The sequence below is a fragment of the Ruditapes philippinarum genome, unplaced genomic scaffold, assembly GCF_026571515.1.
Source record: "Ruditapes philippinarum isolate M1 unplaced genomic scaffold, ASM2657151v2 ctg608_1_1_1_1, whole genome shotgun sequence".
NCBI classification, from domain to species: Eukaryota; Metazoa; Mollusca; class Bivalvia; order Venerida; family Veneridae; genus Ruditapes; species Ruditapes philippinarum.
Genome location: NW_026859254.1, coordinates 338,395 through 353,264, shown reverse-complemented (window position 1 = coordinate 353,264; position 14,870 = coordinate 338,395). Strand labels below are relative to the sequence as shown.

Below are 14,870 nucleotides of genomic sequence, written 5' to 3'. Positions count from 1 at the left end.
ATAGACGTGTTTTGACGGCTTTTTTGCCTCAAACAGTGAAAAAATGCCCTATTTGGCGCCAAACACTGTTTTTCTTTTGAGAAAATGTTGATAAAAAAGTGATCAGTTTTTCGGCGCAATCCCTGTTCAAAAAGGTACATCAAGGGGTTGCCAGAAGGGGAATGTGCCCACTTTTGTTTCTTGGATTTGAACCGCTTCATCGTCAAGAAAAGTTGGACATGTGACAGGCTAAAAATGGCCTCAGTTTTATTGTAAGGTAACGTGTAACCAAGGCTGAAAAGCCTTTTACTCTATCTCAATCCATTGAGAAGTTGCAGCACTTTGAAATCAGTTTTGATGGAAAAAACAATGCAAAAATAGTGATTTTTGGCAATTTTGAGATGTTGCCATGGTAACAGGAAGTTTAAGATTGAGCATGCTGTTACAGAGGATATGGTCAAGTCAACATTTGTGCCAAGTTTCATCAGTATTGAAGAATTTTTCATTGTCTGTCCATCTGTCTGTCCATTAGTCACATTGATATCCACTCATTAAGGTGAAGAAATTAAGTTTGTAGGGAAGTTGTTCATGCCTGGTAGATGGCCTCGATTATCTTTTTCATTCATTTTCAGCTCTCATATTCACTTAATAAAGGCTAATTTTCATATAAAAAAGTCTTCAGATAAATGTTTGTAACACTGTAGAATTTATCATTTCAAATTAAAGAGAATTAACACTGCAGAATTTATAATTTCAAATAAAGGGAGGTTACACTGCAGAATTTATCAATTCAAATAAAGGAGGTAACACTCCAGAATTTATCATTACAAATAAAGGGAGGTAACAGTGCAGAAATTAGGAAATTGAGAGTAGCCAGACATGATTGTCTTTCCTGTATTTTCAAGTGGTCATTAAAGTGGGAAATAAAGATAAAAATTTTATGACATGTAACTGTTTCGTTTATGGTGGTATGGTGATATGGGATTTTGTACATCAATTCTTCTTGTATGTTTACATTATAGAGGTAAATTCTATTATTATCAATAAGTCTTTCAGGGTTGGCAAAATCTGATATTGGCTTACTTGTCCATTTTTATCTGTAGCATTTCTTAATTGGACTGTATGATTATTTCTGTAGTCAATTCTTGACAAATTAAACTTGTCTGTACAGGCTGTGGGACAACCTGGGCAATACAGATACATGTAATTGATTTTGCCGCCCCTGTCAGTCATTTATTTTGTTTGTTCATTTCTCTATATTTACTAACTAACTATTTCCATTCTGGAACTGAAAGTGTAGTGTTACATTAGCTAGAATCAATACTATTGGCTGACTCAATTTTTAAGTTTCATCTTGGCTGATATTCCAAAAGTAGATAAGGGATAAATTGAAAAATGAAACCTGACTTTAAAGTTTCATTTTATTGAAAAATTAAACTTGAAATATAGTTTCATTTTGGTTGATATTCCAATAGTAGATAAGGGACCAGCTGAAAAATGAAAACTGATTTTAAAGTTTCATCTTGGTTGATATTCCCATATCAGATTTAAGAACAGTTTGAAAAATGAAATTTGTAAAAGTCCATTTAAGAATTTTCACATGCTAAGGATTAAAGTAGCATATTGCCTCCAAATTTTAGAAGTAAAATATTGTGATGTGAAAAGATTAAGTAATTTACACATTGTGAATGGCACTTAAAATTCACCTAAATTAGCAAAAAGAGGTTGAAATATGCAATTATATTCCTGTGTTAGCCACACAGTAGTAATATGGTGATAAATTATTTTAAAGTTTGATTGATTTTCTTTAAGAACTTCTGTTCATCTGGAGGCATGCAGATTTAATTAACTGCAGTAATATAAAACCGGTTGCTGCTAATTTTCATGAAAAAAATTAATAATGTATTTGAATGTGTAATATGGAGAAGGAACCAAAAGGAAACAATTTACGCATTGCAAATGGCACTTACAGTCGATTTAAATTTCCAAATTTAGTCAAAACTTGCAAAAGTAGTCCTTACTGCGTTTGTCATTTTAATTTCCAAATTTAGTCAAAACTTGCCTGGGTTTGTCATGCAGTACTGTAGTGAAATAGTGATGACTACTGCAAAATTCATTGCATTATGATGAATCATTACTTGAATTGTGAATATTTTTAGTTATTACTTTTTGTTGTTGAAAACTTGATTAAAAGTTGATTTCCTTGGGAAAAAAAATTTAATCATCCAGAGGCATGCAGTTTAATATATTTATAGATTTTATTGAACTAGTTTAAGTGTAATATATTAAGTGTTTAGAAGTCATTGTTTTTGCGCTAAGCAGGATATTGGTAAGTAAAAGTGTAAAGTACCACTTTATTGATGGAAGATTGATTCTGCATTAGATGTAGATGGTAGATATTCAAATGTAAGTTATGTTGATTTTTATTGTTGTTTTTTGGGTTGTTTTTTTTAATTGATCAGTATATTTTTTTCTTTATACATGTAAGCAGGGCAAAAAAGATCTGATTTTGACATACTTGCCAGTTTTTAACTGAAGTGTTTCTTAACTTGTCTGTATGATATTTATGTAGTAAAATGGTCTGACTTGTGGTAGGTTTAACCGTTAAGTTAAATACCTTCAGTGTCAAACAATGTGTTGAAATATATACTGAGACTAAGAAGCTAAGATCACAAGCTTTTCATTGGTGTAATAAATTTTAAAATCGGACATTAAATCGCCCCAGATTAGCAGTTTAACAAGAGCTGTCGGTAGGACAGCACGCTCGACTATTCTAAGTGCTTGATAGTAAAAGAGCCTTGATAATGTTAAATTTTTTAAGTTCACAAAAGGGCTAAATTTTTTTATAAATTCATGTTATAGGCCTTAGAGAGAGTCTAATTATACAGTATTGGCTTGACTATTCGGAAGGTAATGTCACAAGGGTGTTTTCTTGAGTATAATAATACTAATTACCTATGAATACATAAATTTGACAGAAAAGGTACAAAAGCTTGTTATTAAGATGTTTTATCAAGTAAATCACTGCTTTATTATTATAAATGCATAAAATTGTCCCAAAAAAGGCACAAACCCTTCAGTAGTTATTGAGATAACAGCTTACAAGCAAAACTTTACCATGAAGTTGAAAAAGAGGAGAAAAATCAGCCTAAATGCAAGATAGAATTATGGATCTTTGTCAGTGACCTACAATTATGACCCTAAATGCATATGTGAAGTTTTAAATAAATATCTTTAATAGTTATTGAGATATGTAAAACTTGCATGTAAACATTAACCAAGAGACTAAGTAGAAAAGGGGATATGAATCAGCCTTAATGCAAGATAGAGTTATGGAATTTGGTCAGTGACATACAATTATGACCCTCCAATTATGACCCTAAGTGCATGTGTAAAGTTTCAAGTAAATATCTTTGAAGACCTTTAACCTTTAACCAAAATTTCTAAGTTTCAAAGGGGCAAATAATTCTGCAAATATTGCAGGCAGAGTTATGCAATTTTGCAAACTGGTGTACATTGTTACAATAAAAAAGTATTTTAAATTTCAATTGAATATCTCAAGCAATAATTGAGATATTTGACTTTACAAAAAAACTTTAACCAAAATTTCTAAGTTCCAAAGGGGCATAATTCTGTCAATATTGTAGGCAGAGTTATCCAACTTGTCAATCTGATGTACCTTGTTACTATAAATAAGTATTGTAAGTTTCAAATGAATATCTGAAGCAATAATTGAGATATTTAACTTTACAAAAAACTTAAACCAAAATTTCTAAGTTAAAAAGGGGCATAATTCTGTCAATATTGTAGGCAGAGTTATCTAACTTGTCAATATGATGAACCTTGTTACTATAAATAAGTATTGTAAGTTTCAATTGAATATCTCAAGTAATAATTGAGATATTTGACTTTACAAAAAACTTTAACCGACGCTGACGCCGACGCCGGGGCGACTACAATAGCTCTCATATTCTTCGAATAGTCGAGCTAAAAACTGCTAAATTTGCATTGTTTCAGCATCAGAGATATCGATTTTACTCGAAAATAAGGGAAACAACTTGTTTGTTTTCACTCAATATACCTTGGTTATATACCTAGTTCATATAGTGACTGTTAATGGGTGTATTTCTTACATGTATGTGCGCAACTCCTCCTACATTTCTCACGGACATATTTTGTGACATATAAACTGTTTTTTGGCTTGAATGTCAAAATGTTATGTATTTTTTTTTATTACAGAAGTCCATCAAAGATGAAAAAAGGGAAGGCATTCAGGTTTGGTTCAAAGAAGGACATTCTGTCAAGAGTAAGGGTAAGTATATACATACTGTAAAATCAAAATATATATATTCATATGACCAAAATATCATAAAATCAACAAAATACAAACACAGACTGTGTTCTCTCCTTGAGTAGCAGTGAGAAGGCCAGTGATCAAATTTGCGTAGAATTGTTATCTTTCATGTGGGGAAGTTGTCCAGCTAGGGTAAGGAAAGTCATTGGTTCTACTCAGGTGCCTGTTTGTGCTGAAGATAATGCACTGAAGAGCTCCTGAGGTCATCGTCAAGTAGAAAAACCTGGAAAGTCACTATATATTTATATGGTAATTTTTTTTAAAAAAAATACACATTTAATTCACAAAATCAGCAAAATTCAGTCTCTCTCGAAAATTTCTGATTTTACAGTTTATGAATTATCAATTTTTTTTATCACCACCTGTTAAAGCTAAAATCCTCACAAAGATTTCTCATTTTACAGTATTTTTATCGCCTGTTATAGGATGAACTTTTATCACCTGTTATACATATAGGATGAAAAGAAAGATGGAAAGAAAGAAGATAAAGAGAAACATAAAGGAGAAAAGAAGCCGAAGTTGAAGGTAAAGAAGAAGTCAAAACATCGTGATTTACCGGCTCATCCAGGTAGGTAAACATTTGTAGTTATAGGTTTATATTGGCATTAGAGCCACGTTATGCCTCGGAAAATCCAAATTTTTTTATTCATTAGAAATGTGTTTAATAATGTTTAAGTAAAAGATTAAGAGCATTTATAACCATTCCATCAGTTTGAATATATTTTATAATGAGGCTGTTACAAATTGTTGAGAATAAAAAAAGGTACTTTTGGTCGAGAACACACCAGCTAAACAAACATTGGAAAAAGTACTAGCCTCTTTTTCTGGAAAAAAATAAGCATGGGTACAAGTTTTCAGGCATGTGCCTGAAGTACAGATATTTTATACTCATAAAAACACTCTTTTTCTGTAAAAAAAAAACAAGTTTAATATTGCTAAATTGGGGGTTTTCATGTTTTCTGACATTTTGAACTTGATTCAATAAATCTGAAAGCGAGCAATTATCTTCTGAATCCCTATATCTGAGATTGCACTTAACCAGGGCCTCCTTACCCCCATCCCCCCTGTCCACTCCCTTTCCCTCCCCTCCCCTGCTTTCCAAAAAAACACAAATGTGTAAGGCTTTTGATGAATTCATCAAATTATGATTGTAATAAAATATTTTCTCGTTATTTATTTAAACAGTACCGGAAGCCATTGAGAAGCCAGTGTTTGGTGTCCCGTTGGTGACGGCAATCGAGAGAAACCGGAGTCACGATGGTGTACAGTTGCCGGCACTTTTCCGCGAGTGTATAGACTATATTGAGGAACATGGTGAATATAATCTTTCTTTTTTATGCCACCCCAACCCCCCAATGGTATAAAGCTACTGAACTGTCAGTCCGTCCCTCTATCTGTTCGAGGTTGTCCCAAACAACTTTCTCAAATTGCTGAGAACAAAATACCCTGATATTTGTTAACCAAACACTTGTCCTTGTTTAACTTTAATGATGTCAGGTTGTATGGGACGAAGAAATAATGTGATGTGAGTTGCTCATTATACTCTTTAAGACGTGTCAGTTATTTCAGTGATAAAATATATACAAAGACGTTTCAGATATTTTCATGTCGAAATATTCACAAAGACATGTCAGTTATTTCCATGCGAAATATTCACAAAGATGTGTCAGTTATTTCCATGTCGAAATATTCACATAGACACAAAGACTTGTCAGTTATTTCCATGGCGAAATATACACAAAAACGTGTCAGTTATTTCCATGTTGAAATATTCACAAAGGCGTGTCATTCATTTCATTGACGAAATATACACAAAAACGTGTCAGTTATTTCAGTGCTTTAATATACGTCTTTGGCACATGTGTACCTCTCTTAGCTTCATGTAGATTATGATGATTGTTAAGTTTATACAAATTTACTTTAGTTTATTTGTGTTATAAGCTATATTCTTAATACTTTCCTGGAACCAACCATTAATAAACAGTGAATGTAAAGTTTCTTGCAACAATGGCTTGCCACAGACATGATTTAAACCCACGTTATCAGCAATTCTTAAATTACCAGTCTGACAGATAACCCACTTGGCCATGAATCGGCCATGCCACTATTCTTAGATTATGATTGACAGAGGAATCTATCAGATTGTATCGTTAATTGCAACTTATAATTATAGTGACACTATACTGTTATATTGAGTGGTCAATTGCAAATTTAAAGAGTAAAACAATACTTCTAGATTGTGTTGTCAGTTTCAACTTTAAATAGAAACAAAATATTTTTTTCAGTGGATATCTGTAGAAAATATGAAGGTTTGAAGTTAATTTTAATTTTCAATGTTTGCATGAAGTTTGTTTGGTTTTTTTATAAGACTTTTTTTTTAGTTTTAAAAAATTTGATTGTTTTATATAATTTTTGTTAATATTATTCTTAAAGATAATTATTATATTTTAAAGACAATTTTAAATTGTTGTTTTTTGGGGGTTTTTTGCTCTCCATAAAACTCAGACAATTTGTTTTGTAAAGTAATCAGAGACTATATTCTCATCTGTTGCAATGAAATGGTTTGAAATAATTTGCCTATCGACTTGATGACCCAAGATCATGTCTGATGGCTTTTGAGGTCACGATTAATGTGATAAACAGTATTTGTATATATTATTGACTGTGAAAATGTAGAAGAATTGTGTTACTTACATGTAGATGAGACGCAAAAATTACAGTCCTTTATCGGGTCAGACAGGGAGTTGATTTAAAAGTAGTTTTACTGCGATGCTTTCCCACCAAAAAAATTCTATAATTGGCCAATATCGTAGCAAATCGGTTATTTCAGGAACGTTATTTTTTCAAAATCTTGGGCATTGGATTATTTACAATCACTCATCCTTTATCGCTATGTACTAAATTCCGGTGATAAACGGTTAAAAATTGTTGAAAACCAAAGATTGTGAAAAATAACGTTCCGGAAATGACCGATTTATTAAAATATTGGCCAATGTTATAATTTTTATTTTTTTGGGCAGGAAAGCATTTGCAGTGAGACAAACTTAAATTTAGTGACTTTTTATATAATGATTCACATCAAGCCATCTTAAATATTTTATTATTCTTTCTAAATCTGAACAAAGTTTAGAACATTTAATTGTTTATTCATAGGAAATAAAGACAAATTTCATGATTTGAGTCAATATTGCATTAGTAATCAGAAAATTGATGGTTTTTAAGTGTGAAATGGCACAACTATTGTTGACAAAATAATGTTCAACAGTAAGATGCAAAAGTCAAAACATGGGTTATTTTTTCCAATTGTTATTGTTTGTGAAAATTAATAATTTTCATTGTTGAATCCAGTCATGCAATTGTTGATCCTTAGTCACATCATTTCTTTACTTATATAGCTCATACCACAAAACGGCACCACTCCCAGTTAAAAATAGACATCAAATTTCCCAATTAATGACTATAAAATCCCCAAAATTACACAAAAATTCCCCTCCAAAATTTGTAATTTAAAAGATAAACAATGTTAAAAAAAGTATTGGATAATTCCATATTGATAACTGATATGCGATAAAAAAAGAAAGTACAGGCACATGAGTGGTATTTGTATGAACTTTTATATGATGAATAATAATATTTTGTTCTACAAGGATATAGTATGTGCTATATATAGGTATGTCATATCGGACTATATAACTCATACAATAATATGTTAAGTGCTATGTCATATTGGACTCATAATGTATTTCATACAATAATATGTTATGTGTTATATAGATATGTTATATTGGGAGTATCTCATACAATAATATGTTATGTGATATATATAGTGAGATATATGTCATATTGGATTATGTATCTCATACAATAATATGTTATGTGTTATATATAGATATGTCATATTGGGTTATGTATCTCATACAGTAATATGTTATGTGATATATATAGTTAAATATATGTCATATTGGATTATCTATCTCTTACAATAATATGTTATGTGCTATATATAGATATATATCATATTGGACTTTGTATCTCACACTTAACAACTTTATAGTAACGATGCACATTGTTAGAAAGTAAATCATCTGTTACAAAATATTACAATGTTTTTATAGGTCTGAGGTGTGAAGGCATATATCGAATTTCTGGTGTGAAATCAAAGGTTCAACATCTCAAAGATTTGTATAACCGCGGGGAGGCAGTATACCTAGAAGAACATGAACCGAATATCGTAGCCGGTGTACTCAAGCAGTTTCTTCGTGAACTTCCTGAACCTGTTCTTACAAACGCACTTATTCCGAAGTTTGAAGAAGCATCTAGTAAGTTTATTTATGTCCTTCTTTTAGCCTTTGTTTGCCTTCATTTTTGTCAAGCCTACTCGCAGAGAGCTGGACACAGTTGTCACAATGCCAGTTTGGTGTATGTATATATGTATGTGTGTCCGTCCATTGGGAATATGCTTGTCCGGGCCGTAATTCTGTCATTAGTTGGCAGAAAATTCAAATAACAAATGTTCACAATAATGAGTTGGCAAGAATCATATGACCAGGTCAAAGGTCAAGATCAAACTTTAAGGTCAAATGCAAAAAAAATGGTCTCAAACAGCTTGTCCGCACCATTACTCTGTCACTTACTAGTGGTATTTCAAAAAAACCTGTCACAAATGTTCAACATCACAAGATTGAGTGTTACCGGTAAGAACCGTTTGACTAGGTCAAAGCTCAAGGTCATACCTCAAGGTAAGATGTGACAGTGGACAACATCAAGAAATTTTTGCACCAGGACCAGTAACTCTATCAAATTCTACTAAACTTTACTTAAGCCTCGCTATAAAACTCATGTTTTCTTTTTCTAAACAATGAATTATTTATTCGTTTCTGAGGCATAATCTCTTTAGACTTTTCTTGAACTTTAAAAGAGATCCACTGAAAATAAAATTTGTATTACTTATTGATCCATAGGAACTCTTAAAACAAAAAGATATACAAGAGATTATTCAGAAATAAATTGAAAAAATTGTATTTTTGTGCTATTCATAGCCTGATTTGAGTGAAAAGTGTTACAATGCTTTTCATTTTTGCGTCATGTTTCACTACTAGAAAAATGTTTCTATAAATAACCAGAGTGAGCGAATGATCTGAAATTTTGACACAAGTTATTGGTCTAGACCTACAAATGGAACATAAATCTTTAAAAAAAAATTGTCCAGTCCTGCCATGTCAGTGGAGTCCCTTTATAGACAAATTTGACTGTATGTATGATATCAGATAAACATTCTTTGTTTGTTTTACAGCGATCAGGAATGAGCGACGTAGGATTGAGGGCTTCCTAAAGTTGATCAATGAATTACCGCAGTGTAATCGTTTACTATTGTCATGGATGATCGTGCATATGACACACGTCATAGAAAGGGTATGTTTATGATTTAAATTTTGACAGGACAGGGATAACATACATAAAATGGGGGAAGTTTATAACTGGGGGCGGGAAAGCATTAAGGGGCATACATGGGTATGTCTATAGCTGTTGGCAGTACAGCCATGGGCTAGTGGTATAGAATGGTATGTTTATAACTTTGGACAGGTGGTGGTGATGTTGGTAGTTTTCACTCCGGATCACAGCAGTAAGCCACATTGAATTCACAAGACGACAGTTCAGCCACCGCATGGTCCCTGGGCAGGCTGTCCAGTACTTGTTGCCTTCACTTTGCAAGGAACTGAAACTTCTGTACATACCAGAGCAGATGTACAGTATAAATGACCGTAGAAAATATTTCATAATCAATCGCAACGAAAATGACCTGCCCCGTCTAGGAATCGAACTTGGATCGCCCGATTCACGTACAATGCTCTACCTATTGAGCTAAACGGACAGCTTTGCTTTGGACAGGACAGTGAAAAGATACATGAAATGGGGAAGTTTCTTACTAGGGGCCAGGGACGGGACAGCTTTAAGGGGCTTATAACTGGGAGTGACTCTGCTATGGGAAATAGTAAAAGGGTATCACTATAAAAAGAGTGAGAACTGCTATGGTGGACATGGAAAGGTGTGTGTGTTGCTGGTGTCACGAAAAGGTTTGGCAACATGTCTATTTATGAGGAAGGCGAACAAAGTTTTATTCACACCTGACCATGCCAGTGCTATAAATTTGACATTAATGATGTTAAGAAGTAAGCACTTTAAATGAATAAGACTTTGATTCAGGCACCGCTCTGGGCTCACATACACTCAGGGACTTTTAATTATTCTATGTAAGGAAACTATTGAGCTATCTAATAGGTCAGTGGTTCTACTCAGGTGCCAGCTCATGCCAAACATGCACAAAGTCACACCTGAGGTCTGCCTCCTCCAGTTAAGCCTTAAAGTTTATCACATAACCTCTTAACAGAGTTGCTATGATTTTAAACTTTCTGGTGTCAGATCAGTGGCACCTGAGGTCTGCCACCCCCAGGTATGCCAGATAGTTGCCAGTTATGACCTCATAACAGAGTTTCTGTGATTTTAAATTTTAGCCAAAAGATAAATACATAAATAATTTTGTATATGCACATTTTGATTTATTTTTAAATTAAGAAAAATACAGAGTATATTCCCTAATCTATATTTGTTTGCAGCAAAAAGAGAACAAAATGACACTTCAGAATGTGTCAATCGTGTTGAGCCCTACGATGCAGATAAGCCATCGAGTATTAAATGTTCTATTCTCTCACACAAAACAGTTGTTTAAAGATACAGTCATAAAAAGGTATGTCTAATTTGTTACATCTAATTCTGTTATTTTATCCAGGAGTAAAATGCGGTGTAAGAAATAGAGGATATTTGTTTGTTTTGCATGTAAGATTGAAATATAATTTCACTGAGTGAACACCAGATGCAATATTTTCACAAGTGGCGTAGCCAAGAGTGAAACTATAATAGCTGATGTTCACGAAATCTTATATGTAAAACAAATAAATTTTCTTTTTATTTCATGCTTTTTAAGTGATTTTAAGTACTTTTTTACTGATTTTGCCGCGTAACATCGCGCATTCTCCCTTATGACGTCATTACATCATGACATCACATCATCATGTTTGAAATATAGTTCTGTTAAATTTCTCTAACTTTGTTACATTTTTGGCTGGGTTGCACTGGTGCAAACCCGGGTTATAGTATGGTGAATGTTGGGCGGCGGGCGTCCAAGCTGGCGGCGGGCAGGCGGGGAAAAAAATTTCGTAAAAATTATATTTTCTAAATTTCACTAGTGGTTTATTAGAATATAATCATCTGATATATTACAATAAAATACTGGAAAGCATGAAATAATATGCTGTAGACGTCAAGTTTTTATAGTAACAGCAATCTAGTCAGCATACAGAAGGTTGGTGGCTCTACTCAAGTGCTCCCTAATGCCTGTTTGTTTTATTTAATAACACAATTTAGGTCATAATTTTATGGCATGGGAACATGAAAGATGTTTTGGACTAACCTCGGATGTTACAGTCGATGACTTCTAATCCAGTTACCTCTCTGGCGTGGGTTCGATCCCCGGGAGATGCTTTGGTAGTTTAGCGCGGAGGAAGGTAGTCTAGTACTGGTGAAACTCTCCAGGAACGATGGTTAGGAAACTACCCGCCTATATGACTGAAATACTATTGAAAAAGGCGTAAAATGAAACAAACAAACAAACAAACAAACAAGCAACACCAGGGTTCAAAACCATCTCACCTGCTGCAGCTAAGAGATGGGTAGACTCCAGTACTTAAACCCCATTAAGTCGCCTATTACCATTCATGCAGGGATAAATGGTGCCTGAAATAATGCACAAATGGGCACCTGAGGTTTTCATGCTCCATTAAAACTGGAAAGTGGCAATGTGACCTTTAAGTTTATAGTTTGGCTGTGACTTTGAAACCCAATAAAAACAAAACAAAAGTCATGTCTAAATAAAGAATTAATAATGTTTATTGTCTAATAAGAGTAACAGTGATTTATACAAATATTTGTAGCCACAGATAGTCTTGTCTAAATATAGAAAAAGAAATCTGTTGTGTCAAAATCAAGTAAAATCAATGTTTTGTTTCCAAATATAGTAACAACCGACAGTCTTGTCTTTTTAAAGTATCAACAACTGACAGTTGTGTCTAAATATAGTAACAGTGACCAGTCTTGTCTGAATATACTTATAGCAGTCTTTGCTGTCTAAATATAGTAGCAGCAACAGTCTATCTTGTCAAAATATAATTACAACAGACTGTCCTGTATTGTAACAGAAAACAAATTTGTCTAAATATAGAAAAATCAATATGTTGTTCTAAATAAAGTAACCATAATATATCCTGTTTATTTTTGTGTTTATAATAAAAGTAATCTGTTTTGTATCTAAATATAGTAACAACAATCTGTCCTGTCTAAATATAGTAACAGAAATCCTTTTTTTAAATATAGTAACAATAATCCTTGTGTGTCTATATATAGTAACATCTATGACATTTTTGCACTGCATAGATATGTTCCTCCCTTGAAACCAGCTACGTCAAGATGGTCTCTTGAACTGCCCGATAATCCAGCGGCCATCCAGGAGGAATTGTCCAAGCAAGAGTCTTTATTAAACCAGCTTCACGAGGAACTTGCTGCCGGTACTGGGGACCCAGAGAAAGAGGAGCAAATCTGGGAGGTACAGAGGGTCTGTACACAGCTGAAGAGAAAGGTTTGATACCAGGTTTTGAATGACAAATCCCTGACCAATAAATTTGTAATGAATTTCATTCAGTCCAATAATGTCCACCATGAATTCCAGTAAGTCTAATAATGTCAACTATGAATTTCTGTAAGTCCAATAATGGCCCCTATGAATTCCATTCAGTCCAGTAATGACCACTTTGAATTCCAGTAAGTTCAATAATGTCCACTATGAATTTCAATAATCCAAAAATCTCCACTATGAATTGCAGTAAGTCCAATAATCTCCAGTCCAAAATTATCACCTTTTAAGTAGGATATCAAATTTTGGTCAATAATCTCAGTCATTCCAATATTGTCTTCTATTAGATAGGACATCAGGGTTTGATATAAATTCTTTCAGTCCAATATTGTCTTCATTTAGGTAGATCATAAGGTTGTCCAATATTGTTGTATACTCTTTTAGGTTTTGAACTATAAATCTCAGTCAGTTCAATACCGCTTCCTTTAGGAAGGACATTAGGTCAAGTCAGTCGTTATATATATCCTTTTCAACTTGTTTGTCCCTTTTGTCATATTTGACATCCCAAGTTTATTGTTATGTATGACCATGACATAAAATTATCTTTAGAAGGATATAACTTGGATAATTATTTTTATCTAATATATAGATAAAACTTACATATAATTTTATTGAATAATTTTTAATTACAGATAAAACTTGCACAGAAAAACCAAGATACAATGGAGAAACGGAAGAGGGAGAGAGATGAGATGAGCAAACGTAATACAGTCCTCGAGGAGGGTGATGAGGAGTTGAGGCTAGAGTTGAGGGAGCCTCCTGAATGTGAGGTAGGTTAACATGTACATAATTTTATACTAGAGGAGGGCAATGAGGAGTTGAGGCTAGAGTTGAGGTAACTTCAAGAATGTGAGGTAGGTTTACATGTATATGATTTTATACTAGATGATGGAGATGAGGAATGGAGGCTAGAGTTGAGGGAACTTCCAGAATGTGAGGTAGGTTTACATGTACATAATTTTGTACTGGAGGATGGAGATAAGGAGTTGAGGTTAGAGTTGAGGGAACCTCCAGAATGTGTGGTACATTAATATGAACATTATTTTATACTAGAGGAGGGCAATGAGGAGTTGAGGCTAGAGTTAAGGGAGCCTCCAGAATGTGAGGTAGGTTTACATGTACATTATTTTATACTAGAGGATGGAGATCTGGCATTGAGGCTAGAGTTGAGGGAACTTCAAGAATGTGAGGTAGGTTTACATATACATAATTGTATACAAAGGAGGGTGATGAGCAATTGAGGGTAGAGTTGAGGGAACTTCAAGAATATAAGGTAGGTTTACATGTATTGTCAAGTGTTTGTTTTTAGCTCACCTTGCACAAAGTGCAGGTGAGCTTTTAGGATGGCCAACCAAATGGAGTCCGTCGTCTGTCGTCCGTCCACATTTTAAATATTCTAAGGACATCTTCTATGATACCGCAAGGCCAATGTTAATGAAACTTGGCAGGAATACTCTTTGTATGAAGCTCTATCAAGATTGTTCAAAGAATTCCATTTCATGCAGAACTTTGGTTGCCATGGCAACTGAAAGAAAAATCTTTAAATATCTTCTTTTAAAGAACCGTAAGAGCTAGAGCTTAGATATTTGGCATGAAACATCTTCTAATGAGTGTCTACCAAGTTTGTTCAAATAAAAGCCCTAGGGTTAAAATTGGCCCGGCCCCAGGGGGTCATTGATTTTCCCTATATGCATATAGTAAAAACTTAAAAAATCTTCTTTTAAAGAACCCAAAGAGCTAGAGCTAAGATATTTGGCATGAAACATCTTCTAGTGAGTGTCTACCAAGTTTGTT

At 33.5% G+C, this 14,870-nt stretch overlaps 1 protein-coding gene across 7 annotated transcripts in view; it reads left to right on the top strand.

Moving 5' to 3' along the window:
• LOC132755825 (ralA-binding protein 1-A-like) overlaps positions 1 to 14,870 on the top strand; it is a 30,316-nt gene that overhangs the window by 5,142 nt on the left and 10,304 nt on the right. For 4 of the 7 annotated variants that reach the window (XM_060746743.1, XM_060746745.1, XM_060746740.1 and 1 more), the window contains exons 4-12: positions 4,219 to 4,291; positions 4,790 to 4,901; positions 5,519 to 5,647; positions 6,619 to 6,642; positions 8,449 to 8,652; positions 9,627 to 9,745; positions 10,948 to 11,078; positions 12,821 to 13,022; positions 13,709 to 13,846. In XM_060746743.1, coding sequence (XP_060602726.1) covers positions 4,219 to 4,291; positions 4,790 to 4,901; positions 5,519 to 5,647; positions 6,619 to 6,642; positions 8,449 to 8,652; positions 9,627 to 9,745; positions 10,948 to 11,078; positions 12,821 to 13,022; positions 13,709 to 13,846 — 1,132 coding nt within the window. Of the gene's footprint in view, positions 1 to 856; positions 1,004 to 4,218; positions 4,292 to 4,789; positions 4,902 to 5,518; positions 5,648 to 6,618; positions 6,643 to 8,448; positions 8,653 to 9,626; positions 9,746 to 10,947; positions 11,079 to 12,820; positions 13,023 to 13,708; positions 13,847 to 14,151; positions 14,183 to 14,870 lie in introns of those variants that run through there. The other 3 variants (XM_060746742.1, XM_060746747.1, XM_060746746.1) reach the window with 3 other exon arrangements.